Source organism: Aythya marila (genome assembly GCF_965140915.1).
Source record: "Aythya marila genome assembly, chromosome: 3".
Lineage (NCBI taxonomy): Eukaryota > Metazoa > Chordata > Aves > Anseriformes > Anatidae > Aythya > Aythya marila.
In genome coordinates, this window is record NC_139044.1 from 3,059,854 (window position 1) to 3,083,991 (window position 24,138).

Genomic DNA, 24,138 nt, shown 5'->3' on the forward strand with positions numbered 1-24,138 from the left:
AAGATGTCACTGTCTGTCCTGAGCATCCATCCCCTTCCCCAGTGAGAGCAGCAATCCGGCAGCCGCACAGCCTCACACACTTGCAGAGCTTTCCCTGGAGCCTGGCCGAACCATGTAAGTAATGCCCAAGGCTCCTCCTAGCCTGCACCCATAATCTCCTGCATCCTACCACGTCACAGAGCTAACGTAAAGCCTGTTACCATTCACGTACTGCTATCAGCTGGTTCGTAGGATCGTGTTTGTTTTCTTAGTCTCCAACATAGGACACAAATTTCCTTACCAGTATGAAAAGTATAAAAAGCAGAGGGCTAGGAAGGCATCCCGCCTATATCAGCTTACCTCCCATGTACCTATGGGTAAGCAATGATGATAGGGCCTGCCAGTTTACAACAGCTCTTTATTTTACTCAGATTATAAAACATCATCACAGGGTGTTAGTTAAACAATATTCACCTGTTTCAAACCATGAGCTTCATTTTCCCCTTTATTATAAATACTAACAAATTAACTTTATTTTCCATCAGCAATATCATAAAAACTTTGTCTAACTGGACATATTTTTTCAGCAATCCCCTGATGCAAAAATTCTGAAGAATTTGAAGTAGATCTCTATATTGTATATACACTTAACTTTATATATACTTATATCAAAACTCACCATTTCTGTTTATCGTTGTTGTGATCTTTCGCTTAATCTAATAAGTCAACATTATGAAAATATGAACAACCATCTAGTTATTTTGTTGCTATATAAGATATTTAATGATGAAACAGCCTTGCAAAATCACATGAATGCAATGGAAAGGAATGTACACATTCATTTAAGATTTCCACATGGACATTTCTGATTCCAAAACTTTTTCCACATTTTAGAAGTCCTTCAGTAGCTTCCAGTTCTCTCTGTTTCTTTGAACACATACACAAAAAGTAAGTGTGTGTATGTGTTATACATTACATACCATATGTAATTCTGTAGATATTTGTAAGCAAATATATGTAACATACTGTGAATATACATATTGTATGTAATATGGGGAGAGAGAGAGAGATACCACTGGGGTGTTCTATGCATTTAGACATACGGGAGTATGCATAAATAAATATATATGGTAAATTCTTCCCTCTGATCTGTACATGGTGCTCTTTCTGAGAATTCTGTGCCTTCCCTGAAAACCTGTTGAAGTCAGCGCAGTCCCTTTGGTTCCAAACAGCCACCAACGAACCTGTCCCCTCATTTAACTTCACAGAGTTTAGGGTTATGCCTCATGAGCTCCAGTTCATGTTTTGAAGTAGGCCTGTCTTGTCTTTTGGGTAATTTCTAAATCATCACGTTGAACATAGTTGGCACTATAATGTGTTTGAACAAATAACTAAGAGCATTTTTAAAATAAAATCACGCAGTGCCTGATTCATCTCCTGCTGAAATACCATTTATCCAAATGTGACTTCGTTGTCTTAACGGACTGCTGCATGTAACAAAGAACCTGTGAAAGGTGTGAGGCTGCTTGTCTTGGGTTTACAATGTAATTCACATAGACTTCAAGTAGGTTGAGCTGTTTATTTGCATTTGGATTTGTGAAGGAAAGAACAGGCCTTGTGAAAGGATAAAAGATGGATATTCACTTGAAATAACAGAATAAATTATACATTCTTCAATGAAATGTATGCACCATATAACCTTTGGGTTGCATTTTTGATTTGTTAGATAAATATTTACTTACTGAATACGTTTCTACCACAATGCACCTGATTACCCAGGAAAACTCTTATTAAAACACTTTAGATGAATACTCTGTATATTAAAAATACATAATAAAACTCTGAAACCAGTCACTGCTAAAAAGTAGATCTTGGATCCTCAAACATCTTAAGCACCTGCTTAAAATTAGTATTTGTGTAGGTTCACGGATTTTACTGTGAGTGCCTAAGCATTTGCAAAATCAAGACCCTTTATTATTCAAACGTTCAAATTGGGATCTCACACCTGAGAACATGTAGTGGTTGTTAGCATGAGGAATCCCCCTTGAGGGAATGTTATGTCTTGTGGCAATAGCCAGAGCAGACTCCATGGGCAGGAGAGACTGAATTTACTCACATATGAGAAGTGAAGATGGGACTGACTCTTTAAATGCCAAAGAGCAATGATTACTGACAAATCTTCCCAAACACACTACATTTTATTTCCCAAGAAGGCCAACTTTGCATTACATGTAAATAATGTAGGCATATTTTTCTCCTTAAATATATTTGTATAACACAAAAATAACTTTTTTCTTTCTTTTTTTTTTTCTTTTTAATGAAATCTGAATAAAAAATTGCTCTGGGACTGAAGCTGCATACTTTAAATTTTCCCACAGCAATTTACTGACAGCCAGGTTTGCAAACCCCAGAAAACAGGGGTCTGTGCTTTCCCTATGTGCTTATGCTGCTGTAAGATGGTATATTGATTTAAACTGCCAACATTAAAAACAAAAGCCAAAAGTAAACTAAACAAAAAAGAAACAAAAAAAGCTCTTGAAATTTGTGCTTCTAGAATGCCCTGACCCTGTTTGCAATGCACTTCTTGTCACCTGGCTTTAGCATCACCTGGCCTTCCTTATTGCATGCTCATTGAACCATTCTGCAGCTGAAGTGCTAGTGTGTATGTTGTGTAAGTGTATATACTGAAGAATGCTCTGAGAAGAATTAGTTTCTGCAAATTGGATGGGTAATTTTTCTTCATCTGTGGATTATTTCTTTTTAATGGGTCTAGTGCTACTTTGGTTGAACCCAGGGGGAAAGTCCCACTGAAGTCCATGATGCAAAAGGAGCTGTTAGACATTCAAAGACCTCTCCAGCCAACCAAACTCTTTGTGATTCTCCCTCTCACAATATTTTTTTAAATGCACCCGTTATCACCAACTGCCAATGTTAAAATTCACTCTTTCTTTTTTTTTTTTTTTTTAATACAAACAACATGTATCACAAAAATATGAAGGGAAAAGCCATAAACGTGTTTGCAGGTATTACCTATTTGTATGACACAGAAGAAAAATCATTTACAGTCACAAACTGTACATAGTATTTGGTGGGGGACAATATATTCGTGGTTTAGAGTAAAAAAATGATTGCTTCAGTGGTAATTAAAATAATTATTGACAAGATATAAGACTTTAAAATCAAGAAAGTGTGATAATTTGGCTACAGAGACGATCATTGTAATATGTCTAACACAGAGGTTTGGATAGTAGAAAGGTGAATAGAGGGATCTGGGAAAGGAAAGACACCATCATGCAGAACAGACTAGTTCTTGCTCAGTATACTCTTCAGGCTTCTCTCCACTGCTTCGTCTAATTCTTCTTCCAGCTCTTCCTTCTTGGACATGGCCAGTTTGGACTGATAATCTTTTACTATTTGGTCTATATAGGGTGCGCTCTGGGTCCCATGCAGCATCAGTGTCCACTCCTTCAGCACGCCCCGCTGTGGCACACCGCCGACAAACCCAATCTCTAGGACCCAGGTGCCTCGGGGGTCTTCTCCCCAAGTGTGTGTGGTCATGAAAGGCCATTTGTCAAAACCCACCTTGGAGTCGTCATCCCTGGGACGCCGGCTCAGTAGAATGGATTTTGTTCCCATCGGCGAGGTCATGTTGATGTTGAGGTCTCCTCGCCTAGTTGAATTCACAGTTACAACTGCTTGGACGTGTTCAAGGTAACGGACAAAATTTTCCTTCCCCTCACAAGCATCAGTTGTAAGTGTGAGGAGCAGCTTGCCACTTGGTGGTATCTTTCTGCAGGTCAAAAGATAATGAAGCAAATGAAAAGGATATATGCAGCATGACGTGACTTATTCTAAAACCACTGTTCTGGTGCCTCACAGAAAAACCTGTACTAGCTTCCTTATTAATACATGGAAAGGTAAGGAAATAATAGCTGCAAACTTAGCCAGAAAGAAAATACTCTCATTTTAGAAAATGGTATTAAAACTGTAATTTGGAAATACATTATGAAATGTACACCTACACAGTGAGAGAAGGAATACAATTAAGAAGCATATGCTGCTATTTGAGAAATGCTAACATATATTTAATAGCTGCCTCTACCGATCACTGCTATATTGGGTAATTGCACAATTACGTCTATGGCCGATTAACGAGCCGCGGGTGGTTGTGTCAGTCACCTTAAAGGACGGCAGCAAATGACTCTGGAGTCTCAAGAGCCAGCTGCACGGATTTTCAGTGCAGTCATATTCAAGTCTGGATCCTTTCTCTGATTTGGAAACTGACTCTAAGGTTGGATCCTACTTCCAGCTCATTTGGAGAATATTTTTTTCCACGAAGATTGCTGTCCTTAAACTGCTCCCATACAGGAACACACAGGAGAAAAGGTCGCGCTTGTTTCCTGAGCTCCCGGAGTGCTAAACCTTCAGTCACAAATCTCCTGGTTGTAATAAGTCAGTCCTGAGGAAGGGGAACTCAGTGAAGTACCATTGTCCATGTGAGGGTGGACAGAAGAATTGTACCAAGAAGCATACCAGATCCCCAGATGGCACATAGGCTCAGTCCTGCAACGTTTATTGTGCAAGGACTCTGTCACCCAGCAGAAGGCAGACCCCTGACGTCAACACACCGAGCTCCTTTGCTGGCGAGCTGCAGGCACGGAGGATACACGGCCTGGCAGCTCCCTTGCAAGAGCATCAGGCTGCCTCCTGCCCGCTCTGGGGAATCGCAGCTGGGAATGAATGAACGGTCTCAGCAGCAGCTGTCAGCATGGTTAGTGCCATACTTGAAAGGACCAGCATTACCCCGGCTGGTGCTCAGGGCTCCCCACGTGCTGGGCAGGCAGCAGCATCGCCCCAGCACGCCTCCAGCGCTGCCAGAAGAGGCGAGAGCGTGCTGGGGGAGAGCACATTTCTCCGATGCCTTCCCAGCTCTTGCAGCTGAGATCTGGGCAGCCCTGCTCAGGGCCCCGCGCAGCCCTGAGGATGCTGGTGCCTGGCCCACGTACTTCAATTACTCCAGTGACATTTTACTACCGCTCCCGGTGCTCACGGCGTCTCTGTGCAAAACCTAGGTTTTGCAGTAAAATGAGGAAGAGTGTCCCTTTTTAAAAGGGTGTCCCCTTTTAAGGTACACCGGCCTGACTGTGTTAATGGAACGCCTTCTTTTCACAAGAAATTTGAGTATAAATCAAACCTTTCCCTTTGCTACTGAAATAGCGAAGTCTTAAGAGAGCAGTGAGTGTTTCATTCAAGCCTCATTTCCAGGAATTCTGTTCTTCCTGAGGCGAGCTCCGGGTATTGCTCAGTGCATTGGTAATTAGCTCAGGCCTGTCTCAGCTTTGCTTTCATAGGATATAGGCTTCTTGGGAATACTTGCAGCATAAAAAGACATTCACACCCAGATCCTCAAGGCATGTAAACACTTATCTTACACTGAAAAGAAACAAAAGGTGTTGTTCTGAATTTAAGGATGCCCTGTTGCAGAAGCTGGTTTAACGTAAATATTGTATAGCTAAAGTATTTGAACACATCAGTACAATACCCTCAAGATACATTTTGTGTCCTGCAGCACAAGAATATTGCACTACATGCCAGCCAGAGGTGAAGGATGTAATCTCACAGTTGCCATATGCTTGAAATTTCTCTGCATGGGAAGCAGCATCCTCAAAACAATCTGAGTTGGCATCGTCTCACAGCTATCTCACACAAGGGACAGCGCGTTGTTAAACAATGCTTCATTCTGAGAATTGTGATAAGTGCTTTGTATCTCCTGCAGTGAATGAAAGAGGACCCCACAGCACGAGTCTTTTCTATCTATCAACAACAAAATATCAAACAAATAGGAGAACGTGCAGTGTTACCACTCCATCTGCTTTGCAGACAGCCCGACAGCTTCTCTCCATCTTTATGAGGGCTGCAGTGCAAAGTTAGCTCACTGAAACACGTGAGAAAAGGCTTGCTCCTTTTGCCCCTTTCCTATTAACTAGAATACAGTGCTCTCTGCTTCACTGGAATAATTACTCTAGGCCAGGTGAATTTCCCAAAAGAAACTAAAAGAACAAGGGGCTGGGGGAGCCAGCCACAAAAGGAGCAGAAGATGGGTTTTCCACCCTTGGGTACCGCTGCCCAGTTGTGCCGTGTGTGTTTGCCTTCACATGGAGCATAGGACCCAGCTTCAGAGATGAGCAGGGGGAGCTAACTGCCTGCCAGAAGCTCGCTCCTGTGCCTCTGTTCCACAGCTAATGAGCTATCACTGATTTAATCATCTTTGTATTTCCCTGGGCCAGCTACAATCATAAGGTTTGTCCTTTTTTTTTTTTTGCTTTTTGCCGACCTAACAAAAATCCCTTCTCAGGGAAAGTTCCCGTTGCTAACAAGTGATTCTGCAGGCAGCAGAGACATACTGCACTTTCAGTACTGATTCCCCCAGCACTCTGCATGTTCCAGGCTGTAGGTAATTTCCTGCCCTGCTTCTGCCAATCAACAGTGCTGCTGTGGCACACACCTCTCTACCACTATTCACCTACCCAAGTATATAGGGAAAATATCCATTTATATATACAAATATATTTAGCTATATAAATACATACAGAATGCATATAGTAAATGTTGCTGCCGCAAGACCAAACTGAAAAAATAAATCAATTGTTTATGGCAAAAATGGAGTTTTTATTTCCAGAAAATCTCTGGAGATACTAAAACTTCAACAGTTTTATTTACAGTGCAGTTCAAAAGATGTAAATTTGCAAATCATGTTCATTATCTGCTGTCATTTGCTTGGGCGGACATAAATACTATAGCAGCACCATTAATGTATAGATGTATCACATATAGGGGCTCACCCATACTGAGTGCACACTTAAGCCTTTACTGCAGTATCATTAGGAGGTTTCAGCAGGGACTGACTTGGTTGGAACAACTTCGCTGCTGTTGTACGCTTTTAAAATCTCATCCTTACCTATGTCTGTGCTCTTCTAGGCACTGCTCTCAAAAGACACCAATACAAGCCAGCGTACTGCTCAACTCGAGTTTTTGGGGCAGCCACAGCTCTAGGGGAGCCTTACCGCAGCGCCAGGTATCTGGGACAGAGGAAATGCTCTGCCATCACCCAGGGAAAGCAGCTCTTCGGAACATGCCACGACCTTTTCTATCCAGTACTCCAATCTGTTCCCAGCAAGCCTCAACCACACTGCCTAATGCATGCAGTCAAACCTTCATAATGAAATTCTCCCTCTAGCGTGATCTCCATTTCTAAAAATGGGGCCACACTGAGATAAATGAAATGCCTTGTCTTCGCAAACACCATCAGTCGGCACTTAAATTAGGAATAAACTAGAGAGAGCTCAAATTCAGCCTCAGTACCCTCTCATTTGTCTCCTACCTGTAAGCACATGTAGGCCATGTCAATTAAAACTCAGATTTCACCTGGAGAACCTTGGATCCTGCAAATACAAACCCATCTGGGGGTTGGGAGTGAACTTAGTCTTTTCCTGGCTGAGCTATCTACTAGGGCAGCATTTAGATTTGATTTCTTCTTCCAATAGAATAATGATGCTTTCAAAAATGGCACTGAAACGTCAAATTTCAAATGTTAAAGACATAAATTGGCCATTATTAGGTTAGTATTTCAAACAATTAAATTGAACTATAGCTGTTGTAGTTAATTAGTATTAATTCATTCACTTGTTGACTCATTCACTTTAGCACACAAAGGTAATCAGAAAATAATTTGACTACCTAGCCTGCATTAATGATTTGAAGAACATAAACCAAACACAGTTAAATGAGGTAATATTGAAACTGAATCACTGCTACCTGTGGATGACTGTTTCAGTCTTCTGGAGATAAAACTGTCTACTGGAATTGGTCACAAGGAGATATGACCTGGCTGACGGATATTTCATGTGGCAGCAGTTTATGTAATTTACGGTGCCAGCTTCTCGGGTTTTCCCTCATGCACAGGCTGTTTATTGACACAAACTGTGGCACAAACACACCTGTAAGTACTTAGGAGAAATGGATGCTGATATTAGCACTACTGGCACTCGCAGTGACGCTACAGATCAGCTGTCCTATGCGCCCAGTTTTCCTCCAGCAAGCCAGGAATTGAAAGATCATGTCATTCATTTTATCAGCTTACTGAAATATCTACAATGCTACTTATAATGTTAAGTTTTCTTAGAATAAAGTATTCATTATGTTTCTCTGATTATCTTGTTCTTTGTCAAGATATTTGCCTGCCTGCAGTCTCTCCGGTGCTGGCAAGAGGTGAACCACAAACACTAGACTATGCACTTACTCAGGCTCCTGTATTGACCCCCCAACACAGTGGAATCGCTCGGGAACGGTCTTCCAGTCTTTTGCCATCTTAACCATCGCTCCTGCATCTAGGACACCGTAGCCAAACAAGTGGTTGAATTCCAGCCCAACGCCATTTCTGCGCCACTGATGAACTTCATCGTGAAGCTGGTTCCTTTTGGAGGTGAGGACTGTCAGATGCTGCATGTCTCTCCATGTCAGATCCAAGCTGTGGAAGAGTAGCATGTCAACAGTACAGTACCCACAGATATTAAAGAAACGCAGTGTGTTGGAGTAGGCCCTTTGGTAAAAATTGCTTCTGTGAGTCACACATAAATTGTTTCTACATACATATCAATAACAAGCTTCTGATGATTTCAGTGGGAAGAAGAATAGGTTTTAATTGTGTAGCACTTCCCCAAAATTACAAAGTCATTTCTGACAGCAACTGCTTTCAACTACACGTTAAATATCTATCGTGCAATTTTTAAGCTAATAAAATGGGAGGGATATTATAGGAGACAATGAAAATAATACAAAAAGAAAAGGATGATGACACAGTTTAGTCTAACCTTCCTCTTAGATCTTGCCCTCTTTTCCTTGCCTGCTCCTCCTGCTTTCCCCATGGACCTTCCAAGGGTCACCCAGAGAAGCTCTGATCAGATAAAGATGGCGAGCTATAACAACAAAGTCTTGCTAATTTCAGCAGACTGTGAATATGGGTTATGCGCTGTGGGGGGCTGTGGGTTTGCACCGTGAGGTATGATGGAGGTTTGTCACCGGTGATATACTAGCACGGATGGAGGCAGTTAACGTTTGTCTAGATTCCATGATCATCCTTCATCATCAGCTCTTGTCTTCCTAGATTTGCAGTGATTATGATGACAGGAAGGGCACTTGCAAGTTTTTTTCTGGAAGCTTTAGCACTGACATTGTAATTCTACATAACTAAAGCTATTCCAGTTGTTTTATGATGAACTCTTTCAACATTACAATGTGTCTGATTCAAACCATCAGCCCCAAAGGATCAGTTTTTCAGCTTTCTGTGCACCAAGTAATAAGCATGTGCGCATGCTGAACATACACCAGAATAGCCAATTCCTTCAATTTCTTTGAGGTGACACAAGGTAGCTGAAAACCAGAGATCACTTGCATCATTCTTAGTGAAACCCTTTAAGAGTTGCCCTGTGTCTTAAAACTGTACTTTCCATTTCACAGATGAGCTAGTTTTTAGAGACAGTCAGATATATATGAGCTGGGAAACATTGCAGGCAAGAGGGAAATAGTTAGCCACCCCTGCCAAGGGCACTGCAACTCATCTAGGGAAATCCTGCACAGCACAGCAGAGGAGCAATAGAGTCAGGCTGGAAGGAGAGAGGAGACACTGACAGTTCTTTGTCTTTTTCTTTTCTGTCTTCTCAGCAAAGGCTAGAGAACCAATTTCAGACTAAAAGTTAGACTAATTTTTAGTCGTGATTTCTGCTTGTTTGGCAAGATTTATTAAGGTCTTCATGGACAGCCCAAAAGAAGAGGAGTGATAGTTAGCACTGAGATAACAGGGTAGTAGTCCAGGTTAAACATGCAGTGGTCGGAAAATTCATTAAGTCTTCATATTTTTATGACCATGTTAATTTATTACCCTGTGGCTGTCCCACTAAACAGATTTGATAGTAGAAGGATTGATCATCCAAAGTTGAACACCTGGCATGTTTGTTTGATGTGCATAAAACCTGAAAAATGAGACTTGGTCCAAGTCACGTTCTGAGCACAATTGCTCTGCTAACGGTATAAACCTTGTCTCCTCTGCTAAATCTTCATTCTTCTACATACAGCTGAAGAAACCTATGTACACAGTGTTCAGTTTGTGCCAAGATTACAGCAACTGAAGCTGTATAGCTGAGCAAATGTTGTCTCACTTCATAAAACAGCTTAACACAAAGTAAAAAGCTGGTGTAGGTTATTTTAAGAAAACCTTTTCCTCATCATTAAAAAAGATGATGAACAAGAGGTCTCCAATGTCGTGAATAGCATGGAGAAGGTAAACGGACAATGGACATTTATTCTCTCACATAACGCAGCAATTATGTAGCACAAAAGCAAATTGCCAGCGATGGGGTGAGAATCAACAAAGGAAGCATTCCTCACTGCTGCCAAAAAATATTATTACTGTGGAATTGATTGCCACTGGATGATACAGGTGCCAAATACACAGACAATATGAAAAAGAATTGGACAAATTCAAGAAGGATAAATCTGCTCGCGGCTGTTAAAACGGGATAGGCTGACTGCTCCCTTTCCAAACAACTGATTGCCAAAACTGCTTGGTGAAAGATCACTCTTAATCCCCGTTTGGTATTGTCGCCCCTAAGCACGAGGAACACAATGAACTCCCACAGATACGTTCATACATTTTTGTAAGCTGGGCATTCCCCACTGGGCATGTGGAGAAACAACACAACCCGTCCCTCAGACAGGGAGAAGACAAACCCCTGGAAGCTGTGGATGTAGAGGATGGGCAGAGGGAAGTCAGCCAGCACATAGACGCCTGGTGTAAGGCTCTGGCAGGGCTGTAGCTCCATCTGTAAGTTACCAGCCGTGTTTCTGCTGTTTCAGGCAGCTTGTCAGCTGCTTGTTCTACCGGCTGTGCCACAGCCAGCTTACACGATGAACAACGTTAAACAAACCCTGGGCCCCCTCCTCTCTAGAGCTCACAAGGAATTTCTTAACAGCATACTTAGCCTCCAGGGCCAAGGCGAACACTCCGGCTGCTTCAGGGGCAGCTGCAGACGTTCCTGAGTGACGCAGGGTGCAGTTGCCATACAAGTCTGTGGTAGCCTGCAATGATATTAGACTTAAGTAATGAAACCAGCTAGGCCATTGTCCTTGCAGCTACAGACCCAGAAAAACATAGAAAGTGGAGTTTGTGTCCTTGTCCTTCAGATGAATTGTGTATTTGTTCCCAGGATCTGTTTTCTTCTTTAGACTTGTGTATAAATTTGAAAACACGGTGAGAGACAGTTACAGAAGGTGGGAATGCAAGAATAAATTACGATGTAGGAAAACAATGTTCATTGTCGCTTAGGACTCATAAACTTCTATGCATATCATTTAATTCCTATAAACATGGTTTAACCAAAGCCCTTACATTTCCCCGTGGTTATCATGCAAGTTGGAAACTAGAATTGTTAACAGCACTGAGATGGCTAACATTAGTGCAAGTCCAAAGCCAGCACCAGTAACAGGTCGCTACCTTCTATGCAGATTAGTCACTACGAGAGACCTGAGGGAAACCTTACAAGTGAATTTTCTGGTGATTAAATTAAAAAGGTGCCACAGATCGTTCCAGCTGACACCAGCACAGTGCTGATACCACGACAGAAACCAGTATTTTTTCTTCTGCTGCTGCACATGGGCCTTTAGGATGCTGCAATGGACAAAGTCTCGGGGGTTTGAGACAGGCCACGCAAAATGTATAGCTGCCTTTGGCAAGGGCTGACCTTGAGTTACCACCCTTCCATTTGTCACTCTGAATTGGACTATGTCCTTGCTAGTGTGGAGGTGCTGAAGAGCAGTGATCAGTCCAGTGGAAGAGAATCTCAGTTACACTCAAACACTGCCTGTTTTCCAGTAGTAACTACAGCCCCTAAAAGGACTTGAGCATGATTCTCCACGCTGCTCTCCCTGTGAGAGTGTACCTCTGAGGGTAATCTGAACCTCCACGTTTCCTCTGTAGGTGACTGAGTGTCTGTCTGCTCTGTGCAGCTTCCAGTGCAGCAGAAGTCTGGTTCGTGACTGCTCTGCCAGCACAATTAAGGATGATTTCAGATGTCAATGCTTTTCATTTAGATTTTTACAGAGACCTTTTATCACACTGTCTTCTGGAAAGAGGGCAATTGAACTTTTAAATCAGGTTTCTGATAAAGCACCAACAATATGAAGCTCTAAGATACGGAAGATCATTGCTGTCCTCAATGTTAATCCCACATCTCCTCAGCTGACAGTCCTGGCACGATCACGTACTGCAGATGAGAAAATATCCATCTCAACAAAGGACCATCTGCTGCTCCACAGCAGACAGGGTTGTAATGGGTCGTGGGAGTGCAAAAAGACAGCAGCGACAGGACAATAATATCTGGACTCACCACACCAGCCTCCGGATTTCTCTTCCTCCCATTACTAAAGGTGGAGGCTAGGGTTGAAGAGCAGCTTTCATCATACAGAGCTGTCCGTCCATCATTTATAGCGGAATTGATGGAGATTGTCCACATGCTTGATGCATAACCATCACAGTTACAGTCATCGTAGCTGCCCCCATCTCCAGAAGCCCAGACATAGATGCTTCCTTTCCCACCCCGGCCCTGTGAAAAGGGAAAATTGACACTTTTAGGTTAAATTGCAAATAGGAAACAGCACCCACTTTGAACAGCACATTTAATTGTGAAGCTAGGCATCTCTAAAGGAGAAAACTGGTCCAAATAAAATATACATCAAGCTTAAGCTGAAATAAAATGGACTTCTACAGGTTATTAAATCTAGTTAACTGGCAGCCACAGCCAACTGTGCAACTTCATGCACACAGAGCGTTTCCATTTATCTCCTGTTTTTCTTGATGCCCTGAAGGCTTCTGTGCCAAATGCTAAGACATTTTATGGATTCATTAGCACTTATGTCAAGGCCTAAGTGCTATGAGGAAGGTGTTCTTTTAAAAGGGATATAGGTCATCTCAGGCACTAGGTTTGTAAAATCCAATTAGGCTTGGGCAATGGCTAAAAAACCCTGCAAAACTGGCACCTTTTCCTCTCAATAGATTTCTCTCCATAGGTATCATTGACTCAGAGCTGTTTTTCTGGCAAACCAGCTTCTACCACTGAGTAGAAAATAAAGTTATGAGATCGTATGAATCATCTAGAGAAAGACAGCCTACTGAAACCACTGCAAAGTCCAGGGATGGATGGGAGAGAACAAAGTTGAAGGGCAGCTATAAAATCTCTGTTGGTTAAAGGAAAGGCATTTGTGTCCTCTTCCTTACCTTCAGATAAAGAAGAAGTGGGAAGGGATCAACCAAGCTCCTTCTCATCCCATACTAAGAGAGAGGTAGAGGCTGCCTGGAAGAGTGCAGGACCTGAGAAGCCCAATACTTGGGAAAAGATCAGTGCCACTGAAAGCAAGGCTCGGGGCCCCCACCAATTCCAGCACGGCCACAGTTTTTCTCCCTGTGTTTTGACTAATGTAATCCAATGTTTACTTCCAACAGCATCACAAGGGTGCAAGGCCTCAATTTAACACTCTGTTTACACGTTGGGCAGAAAATGAGAAAAAATATCTTCTGGCCTCTTCGTTGTCCAGCAAGAGATGGAAATTAAGGAATACACAAACATAGCAACTTGCGAGGGTATTTTAATAGGGAACCTTTTCTGCAAGGAATTTAAATCAAATCTGAGCTCCCAGCAGTAGCCTCTATTTTTCATCATACCCCACTGAACAGAGCAACCTCATTATTTCAAGCATGTTAGTGAATTGCATTATAACCCATTGAATTGCACAGCAGGTTTGCTGCCACTGGGGTACATAACATCTCAGGACAGAGATTTTCATAATAAAGATGATAACTATGAAAAAGCCTTCTGAAATCAGCCTGAGAACTCCCACAAAGATCTGAGATCAATCATTTGTGTTCTAAGGCAAGAGGACACTGTTGCAAAAATACATAAAAACAAAGCAATTCCAGCAAATTATAAAAAAAAAAAAAAGCAAAACAAACAAACAAAACAGCCTGCATAAGGAAAACAGTTATGCCTTTTTCCCCCTTTTTATATATCCCATCTCACACTCTGACTGCTGTTATCTTACAGGGCCCAAATGTGGTCTCTGGACTTGCTTCCCAGGCTACATCACAAGCTTGCCGTCACAGCCCCCATCACAGCACCTTGCCACCATCTGTGTCTTTTGGACAGCCTCAGGGGCAGCTGGAGCACATTTCCGTCTGTCCCCAAAAGGCAGGCTGCTGCCCAGCACAGAAAGCAGGTGGCTGCAAGTGCCAGGAACAGGACGTTTGGCATGTTGTGGACCCGTTCTTTAACAACTCTTTCTTTCCAGGGAAGAAGGGAGATGAAACATGCCACTTTCATGCCATAAATTCACAGAAATAGTTTGGTGCCTGGCAGTTAGCCTCTGCCACATTCAGCATAGGAAAGCAGACTTGGCCCTGCCTGGCATATTGTCCCATGCTGCCAAAAGTGCCAAAGCATTACCCCCCATGGCTGGGGTTGATGGAAGAAAACAGGCAAAACAGATGTTGGAGGGGTCAGGTGGAATCCAGAGAGAAACGGAAATTTAGGCTTGAGTGGGGGGCAGGTTTTATGCATGCAATTAGTGTCATGGGAGAACGGTCTTGGGATATCATTCTAGAGCCGTCACATCCATGAGCATGGCTTAGTGTTTTTTGTTGTTGTTGTTGTTGTTGTTTGTTTTGGGTTTTGTTTGTTGTTGTTGTTGTTGTTTTTTTTTTAAAAAAAAGTAATTTACCTCTTAATATTCTAATTTCAATTTCATTTCCCTCTTAGCCAGGAAGGACTGGAAAGAGAAGCAATCAAATGCTACTGGACTAAGCCGATGGCAGCCCATGTGCAATATATATTTGCAATAATGCTTAGGACTTGTTTGCTTACATTTCCCACTGCCAGACCCGCAGGAGTTGGATAGCTTGCACAGGCAAACTGTTTGTTGCCTGTCCTTAAGCATTGTTCCAAGTACAGAGCAGAAATACACGGTTTCAGGGCAAGTGAATTATCAATTCTCTGGATGGTATTTGTCTAAACCAGAAAAATCTCGGTGGGGTCAATTATGTGTCACGTTTAAAGCCAGCTGAAAGCTCCTATTTGTATCTCAACCTTAAATGAACCTCAAAAGTGTCAGTGGTGTCACTCAACTTCAGCTGCTGTACATTTAGACCAAAAATGACTGGAGAAGGTGCCAGTGATGTATGGTAGAAACACCAGAGGGAGTCTGCAGGAACATTTAGGAAGAAGAGGGGAGGCTGCAAGATAAGATACATTTTAAAGAGAATCGTTCCTCCAGAATCCTGTTAAAACCTGCTCATTTCCCCCCAAATCAATGCAGAGCAGGCAGTCACACTTCTGAGCCATCTGAAGCTGTAATCACGCTCAGAGCTGAAAATGGATCTCAGTGCATTGAGGAGCAGCCCAAAAGAGGCCCACACCTCAACTTGCACTAAGCCAGAACTAAATCCTGGGCAAGGCTAAACGTTTGGAAAGTTGCAGACAGTACTGAGAAGCACTCTCTGCAGAAACAGCAGGCTTTCTATTTCCAGCGCTCTTCGTGGGATACGGTGCTACTGACAAAAAATATCCCTGTGAAACTTTATTGCCCATTTTCTCATCTTTTGAAGAGCATAATCCCAGTAAAACATCTTTACTTGATTATCTTGCAAAAGTGAGCTGGCAGGGGACTGCAGGCTAATTCATTTTAACTTGAGGTACATCTTGGACTCTTTTTTCCCTTGTTATTGTGTTCATTTGTCATGCTTGCTGGGCAAGTGCCTAAACCAGTGTTTCTCAAAGTTTTCATTCCTGGATCACACTTTCCAGATAAATACTGGTGGTATTTGACAAATAGATCTCCTCCAGCTTCCCTGACCTCTCCTGTCAAGGCTACAAGTGCTCATGTGAGTAACAACTGGGCCTCTAACAGGGCACAGACTCTGCCTTGGCTCCTCTCATTCGCTTCATCCAGAGCCTGGCCTCTGGGGTTGCTGAAACTGGATGGAAGGAACATTGTGGTCTTTCTGGCATGTTTCTGATGCAGACCCTTCTCTTTAGCCTGATCATCAGTCACGGATTGGGATCAGCACTAAGTTTCCAAGCAGGATGAGCATGAAAACACGGCACAGAGGCCTGCCACGCATCACGGAGTGCCGTGCAGACAGAACTGCAGCAGGGCCATCCTGCGTGAACTGGCTGCTGCTGCTGGTGGCCCTTGGCTGGTCTGCCTCACCCCCGGGTGTTCGGTGAGGAGGGAGGACAGGCTGTTCTGGCAGCTTTTTCCTCCCCTTCTCCCTCCTCGTGGCCACACACTCGGCTGTTACGCAGAGGACGGCTGCTTGGAGCTGTGTTTCAGTCAGGCTTCCTCGTGCTTTCATCTCATATTTTGTTGACTTCAGTAGCTGGCTGACTGGTTTCTCCTAGCAGACTTCTAAAACTAATTGGGTCAAGTAATAATCACCCAAGTACAAAAGACTGTTGCGTATCAGATTGTCAAAGAACTGGGCCCTGTAATTGCCAAACCCTAACAAAATGCTTTATGTAATTTACTCCAGTCTTTATTAGGTCACAGAAGAGTACTAAACTCCCATCCACCAACCCCCAATTAATTGTGCAAATGTTAATACTTCCTTTGGCTAAAAATAATGCTTGAGCAATTTTCTCTGCCTAAATTACTGTTGAGACTGGATAGACTTCTGTTATCCAAGAGAAACGAATGGAAAAATACAGTTTTGGTGAAGAGAGACAGCAGGGAAATGGGGAGGGAACTTGAAAAATGTTGAGAAAACTTTTAATAAAAAATAAAATAAATCAGCCTGCTCGAACATTTCTTCTTTCTCTTTAAAATTTGCTCTCTGACTTAAATTTGATCAGTTTCAGTAAAGCAAGCAAGAACTTGATGACCTGTGAAAATAAGCAAAATACTTCGAGCGAAATGCTCTGGCTTGGCCTAAACTAGACATGCCTTTTTGTTGGATCCTGGGCTGTGTACCACAAGTGATAATGCATAGCTCTAGTCCAGCAGTTCTGCAGGCATAATTCTGGTGCTGCTAACATAGGTAAAAACCAATCCCATCCTCTCTTCAGTAGTTCTGAGCTAGACTTTCAGTAGGAAAAAGATTTTAAACATACAATTTACTTTCCACCAGCAGCAGTGCTGGTCTCTCTGTGCAGACTTCCCAGTGTTTGTGATGTTTCCTGGCCTCACCGTTTCACCTGTGGTTCTTGCAGTGCTGTGCATAGGTTCCCAGCCTTGCTGAAAGGCAAAGGCACATGGCTGCTGAGCTGTGGCACACAGATTAGGCAGAAAACATTCCTGGGGGCAGTGAGACAGCAAAATCTACATTTTGAGGCTAAATTAGCATCTTGTTTCCTTAGAAAAACATTAATTTACATGTCAATAACGACTATTCACATTTGGAACTTAGAAACAGTCCATGTAGGCCCACGCTACTGCAACACAGCAGCTTTCTGCTCTTGACATGAAAGTCATTGAGTCTTTGTGAAGGGCAATATTTAACCCTGTTGTAGGAACACATGAAGCACAAATGATACAAGAGCCAAGGTCCTCAGGTGACCAAGGCATCCCTGAAGCAGACAGTATCACAACAGAAATCAGTGGCACTTGGGATTTGCTCCTGTCCTGTCCCCAGAGAGGCATGGCTGTTCCCCGACCCATGGCAGGAAAGCAGATGGCCACAGACAGAACTCCAAACCCGGACCATGTACACATTGAGAGGTGGTGTATCCTACCATGAGGTCAGAAAAGCTGGTCAGGCTGTTCTATCAGAGCCTGAAAAACCCTCCCACCTGATAAATGGGGCAGCTTCAGAATACCAAACAGATATGATATACTCATGTGGGGCTATAATGTGGTTAGATTCCCAGACACAATAGCAATATGATAGTAAAGGGCTCCCAATGTATAAAGAAGCTTGTAAGGCTTCCTTAGAAATGGAGTAATCAGAGGCTGTCGTATCATAAACTAATTCCCCTATCCTCGCTTGGCTGCCAATAAAATAAAGTTAGAGGCATCTAACTGTATATACTTCGATAGCATGCTATCCTCAACGTATTTCAAACACAAACGCAATGTGCGTGGCCTTGACTGGAGGCAAGTGAGAAATATTTCATTTTTAAAGCTGTCCTTTCTTCCTTCATTGGTGAGCCCAATTACAGAGCCATGATGAGACTATAAATTCTTAATATTGTTCCCTTGGCAATTTATACTCGTGCAGCATTTTCTTAGGTAGAACCATATTATGGAAGCAATAACACTTTCACCAGCACATGCACAAATGGATCATGGCTTATGTATTCTGGTTGAGCTGGCAAAGTCTCAAGAAATTAATTCCGTCCATGAGCAATTCCTTGCAACCTACTAATATAAAAGCCTACATCATAAAAATGCAATAGATAGAGACCAGCTTAGCTTGATAACTTCCTTTTACTGCTTTAAATTTCTATTGCTGAAGCTGGAAATACTGAACTCATAAAGGAGCAAGAAAGAAATGTTTTCTGGGTATTGCATTAAAGACGGGATGTACCCATAAAGCATGGGTGGAATTAGTTCTTGAGCTAGTTACCTCTTCCTGAGCTTACAGTATTAGATGTCTGCTGATATAATTCTGGATATAAGGCACCAGAGAACAGAAGTCCATAATTAAGAGAATTAAGAGAGTTGTGCAACCACTGAGATGCCATTTACTGTCTCTCTTTGCTCCCCTTACCCCAAGTTGTCTGGTCCCCAGGACAAGGAAGCACAGGTCAGACACGGGCTATGTAAATCACACAGCATTGCTCCAGCCAGCCCTATTTATAAAAGGCTACTACAGACTCACTCCCCCTTCTCTGAAATGGAAGTACCTCTCACTCAGATGATATAGCTAGCTTGTATTTGGCACTGCTGTATTTGGGCTGCTTAGTCCTGGGTCCACCACCATGGTTTCTTGCTCTGCTCTGAATTTCAGTTTGTATTTCTGCACCTGCAGTAACACCCCTCCATAGCTCATAGAGGAAATACACATGCAAACATGCAACACATTAGGGGCGATGCAACTGAGTGTATAAGCAGCCTGGTCTCGGTGCAGGGGAGAGCCATCTCAGGACAGCCCAGAACGTTAGGCTGGAGACTTCCTGGGGCTGTAAGGAAACATACACCTTTTGTCTAGACGCCGTAACTTGCTGCTGTCCACAGATGGCGTCTAGAAGCCAGATAATAAAATCCCATGACATAAATCCATTGTAGCTCCTGGCAAGTGTGTCTAGAGAAAGAGCAAGTGGCAGCAGCATTTGTCCCTAAGCCCACTGCAGGCCACCCCCATCTGACTCGGGCACAGACTAGCGCAGTCTCCTGTCACAGCCAGAGCCAACATCAGATATCTCACAGCCCAGGGATGTTTGTGTGTCTGAAACTATTCCAACCTCTACCCTCAAGTGAGCTCATTTATCTTTGCAATTCAACTACCACTGTTCGGTGACCTGGTCATGCTTTATGGGCTACTGACCCTGAACAAAAGTTACGAGATAACACAGTGAAGAGCAGATTGCATGAAAAATGCTTGGGATTACAGCTAAATAACATAAAGCAGTTTGAGTTCCCTTCCCAACACTTGCTGATTGTGTGTATTACACCAACACCAAGTTCTCACATGTGCCATCCCATTGTGTTCAGCCTTAGAAGTGCAATTAGTAAAGAGAGCCCATAAAGGAATTGCCAATGTGATGGACAGATTCTCCAGTCCTTAATTATACTATTTACTGTTGCCTTTATTTATGCTATTTATCTCATGAGTGAAGATAACACTAAAGTGATGGTATGATTAAGATAGAAGGTAAGAATTATTTTAACAAATGCCAGGAATCGGAAATGGAAGAGAAGATTTATCAGCCTTAGCCCATCTGGTTATGAATGCATCCCTTCAAGCCATATAAACAGACATAAACAAACACGCAAATGAGAAGTCTCTGAGTTTCTGCAGTTATCATCATGTTAAAATTACCAGGTGGGTGTTTACCCCAGGCCTTCCCACAGCTCAGGAAGGATGCCAAAAGGACAAGACAGTGGAATGGAGTTTGGGGAAGGATGAAACCCTTTCAAGTCTCTCCTTGAGCCAAGTTCCCAAGCATGGTGGCAACAAGGCAAATGTTACCACTGTTCATCAGCTTGGTTAACTACATATTCCCCATAAGAACATCATATCACTCCCAATTACTTTTTAGTTTATTGCCATAGAGGCAAGGATATTAATCTTGCTCTGTGCAAGAGATCTTACGTTTCCTTTCAGGACATTTGAAAGTATGGCTTTTAGTTTAACAACACATTTTTATTCTCAGCATGTTGCTTCTTCCCTGCCAATATTTCAGCTTCATCACTAATTCATGAACCATCACTCTGGTGAGAATCAGCCCTAGACTAAGAAAAAGCATTCCTACATTTATTTGTCTCTGTTTGTAAAATATACTACTTTTCTTTTTAACAAGTGTTGTGCTTTTTTTTTTTTTTTTTAAATTCTGAAAAATGATCATAAATTAGATTTACATTTTTATGGCCAACAGAGAATTTGGTGCATAGAGTGCAGATGTAAGCTAGATAGAATGGCAATACATCAAAAGCTTGTCAGTCTTCCTTTACATGCAAGGAAGACTGTAGTGGGATTTTCAAAGCACCGTGGAGAGTACCCAGCATCCACTGAAACCCTGCAATATCATAGGAAACCTGGCTCTCCATGAAAAGAAAAAAGAAACTAGAACAAATTACACACCAAAACTCTTCTATCACATGAAACGTAATGCACATAACAAGGGTAGATAAAGCTATGAGCACAATGTGAAGGGATTTATTTGTGGGGGGAGCTGTCTTTTTGCGTGTATGTATTGCCAAGAGATAGCTGCGATACCATCACTGTAAAATTAAGTGTAATCGTTCCTCAACAACAATTTATTTCTTAGCTAGAATGCAATATTATCCCTTCTGTTCTCCAATTCTGCAATGGCTGTTTGACAGAACTTTTTCCTAATGCAGGCTCATCTGTTCATTTTATGCTTTCTGGTATGATATGAGAGCAATCCTTCCCAGAGGGCAGCTCACCATCACCATTCTGCCTTCTTAGCAAGCATTAACCCTAAGTTACCCCAGGGTCCTTCTGGCCCTAACATTATAAATTATTTCTTAAAGAGAATTGCAAACACATTCAGGGGGAGGGCATTAAAAAAGTTATATGCCCAACACCCCCAGGTATGGGACCATGACTAGAGAATAAAACAGCAGAGTAAAATCCCTTCTCTCATGCTGAACATTACAGAGGTGTAATACCAGTGTAACTCCACAAACAAGAGAACAGGATGACACAACAGCAAATTAACTGAAAACTCTTTTAAATATCAAGAAACTGAAAAAAAGAACAAACAAAAAAAACTCTAAAAATTAAAACCTGCTTCTCTTGAGAGGATAAAATCTCTTGTTTTTGACTAGTTTGCATTACCCTGCCTGCGTTATTCATGCCTTTTCTGTTACTTTTAGACTAGTTCTGCATGGAGCAGAATAACAAAAAAACAGGATGGGAATTTTTCTGTAGCCAGATTCTCTGCTCCAACCAACACTGGTGGAAGGATGATCAAGTATCCACCAACTGCAAGACACAGAAGTGTTGCTAAACATAAAACAACCATGCCACACATCAATGAAAGATTCTCCTTATGACAGGAGTATGTAAGGGGATCAAGGAAATCTTTATGGAAACTCTAGACAGATGGAAGAAAGACATGAGAAGAAAGCCAGATTGTGTAAGTTGACTTCATGGGGACTTTGAGCTGGTCAGAGGTTTGTAAAGTTTATACTACAAAACTGAGAAGACTCAGGAGAAATTCGTGACAGGTCTTCCTGAGTTATTGGAATATGTTGCCAAATTTGTAGGCAAGAGCATGAAGATGAACATGAAGATGCCCATAATTCATGTTATAGGCAAAACATTACAGTCTCTGAGTATCTGAGAATGCTCACCACCTACCAAAGCAATAGATTTAATTATCATGTCACCAAACATGGTACACTGAATGTGTTGTTCACAGGGAGGTGGTGAGGAAGAGTGGGTGAAACTGGCACAGGCAAGAGGAAAAAATAATTTGGATGGAAAATGAGTAATTGCAGAGCTCCCACACAAAACCACCCCAGATGTTCTGGGGAATTTCAAATCTTTTCATTATGGAAACCCAACTATAATCCACAAAGAGAGGAGGCTCCTTCCCTACAACAGGAGTAACTGTGGTTGTCACAACTGCATGACACCAAAGAGAGACAAGAGACATGCAAGGTTTGCTTTTTTGGACTGATTTGTTTCCTTTTTAACTTATGGCATGCATTTTACCTGACCTTCTAATATAATATAGATTTAACAGATTCCGAGATGCCATTGAGTGTCTTTGACAAAGAGTAGAGACTGTCCCTGGAAGGAGCTGAAAGGATGGGAATAAAACAAGGAGGTTCCTGGTACTGCAGAATAATATTACTCCACAGACCGGGTGGTGCAATCACAGCTGTAATAATGATCACATGAGTGATCTGTGTCCGAAATGACAATTAAACTGGTAGCACACCAAAACAGGCAACGTGACATCAGTAGTACAGCTGACATCTTTCAAAGCAGGGACTATTTACAGGCCTCTGGAGCCAGGATGTGATCAGGCTCTTCCATTTTGAATGCAATAGCATGTGAAAAGCATATGGAAGCTGACTGGAGAAAAACACAGTTGCATGCAGGAGAGCACAGTACCCTGAGACTGTGCAGTAAAAAAATTGCCACAATAGTGCAGGGAGAATGACAACGGACCTTAGAATACACTGAAATCTGGGATAGTTTACACAACTGCATTGTGCTCTGTAACAGCTATTGGAGGATCAGGTATGCCCTCCATGAAACCAGGTGACTGGTTTCAGTGCAAGTGTGTACATACCTCTCTGCCCCGACACCTCCGTTAGTTAATAGGAGCGTTACCTTGTTCACACCATCTGCCATCGCTTGCAGTGTTAGCTCTCTAGGTCCATCCACGGTCTTTCCATTATCAGTTGGTCCCCAGCTGGCACTGTATATATCTATGACTTGGGGCATATGACTGATAGAGGAAGCCTCAATAATGTCTGTCATAAATGGCTGGTCGAGCATTCGAATACCTGCGGATTTAATCAGCATAAGCATGAATTATGCATTGCCCAGGGCAAGATGAAAGCTCAGCACCTGGATAAGTCCCCCACTTACAGGTATTTTCATGCATTCAGCAATTCTGCACTTGTCATTCACTTTTCACCAGGGTGTGTTTACCCAGCAGGATGCTAGCACTTAAACATCCAGCCGCAGCAATGCAGCATGGTTCAGAAAGAGAAAACTCCTTACTGCTGATTACAGAGTATCTTTCACCTACTATTTGAAAACATTTGTGTTCAGCAAACTCACTTTTAATATTATTTAAATATTATAAAATGCTATTTAAATCATAGTTTGTAACAACTAAGGATAAGGATTACCACCACCACTCAACGTCCTGCAATTTATACTCAGTGATGTGTTGACACTTCGTTTGTTTTTCAAGTCATTTTTCTGTTTATTTTGGTTCTTCTCCAGAATTTAATCAGGAAGAGAAAAGACAGTAGACAATGATTTCCTGGAAAACTATTGATGTCTCAACATGCAGACACAATAGTAAAGCATGGCCAATATTTGTAGGGAAAATAAATAAATAAATAAAACCTGCTTCCTATAACCTATGTCACAGTAGAAATTGAGTTAGAGTTTAAGTGATATGATCCAAGGACATGTCAACTTCATAAGACATTGGAGAGCTGGCTGTAAGCAAGACAGAGTGTATGACAAAACCAGCAGTGCAAGGCCCTGCATCCATCATACCCCTCACAGGCCAGCTGCACTGCCAGCCAACCTCTTGGCCTTTGGATGAGACACGAGTAACCAGAGACACTTTCCAAAGAGATGTGACAGAAATCAATGCCACAGAGCCCAACAGTGTGCACGGCAGTGGGGAGCCCTGTGTACAAGCCAGTGCTTTCACTGTGTTCCATACAAAATCCGCG

General features: G+C 42.3%; 1 protein-coding gene across 1 annotated transcript in view; it reads right to left on the reverse strand.

Annotated features, from left to right (window-relative positions):
* Window positions 1-365: 365 nt before the first annotated feature.
* PCSK2 (proprotein convertase subtilisin/kexin type 2) overlaps window positions 366-24,138 on the reverse strand; it is a 102,160-nt gene continuing 78,387 nt past the window's right edge. Inside the window, exons 8-12 of the mRNA XM_082756529.1 lie at window positions 23,051-23,226; window positions 12,420-12,635; window positions 11,012-11,112; window positions 8,279-8,506; window positions 366-3,769 (exon numbers count right to left, since the gene is read on the reverse strand). Coding sequence (XP_082612655.1) covers window positions 3,283-3,769; window positions 8,279-8,506; window positions 11,012-11,112; window positions 12,420-12,635; window positions 23,051-23,226 — 1,208 coding nt within the window. The 3' untranslated portion in view covers window positions 366-3,282. The remainder of the gene's footprint in view (window positions 3,770-8,278; window positions 8,507-11,011; window positions 11,113-12,419; window positions 12,636-23,050; window positions 23,227-24,138) is intronic.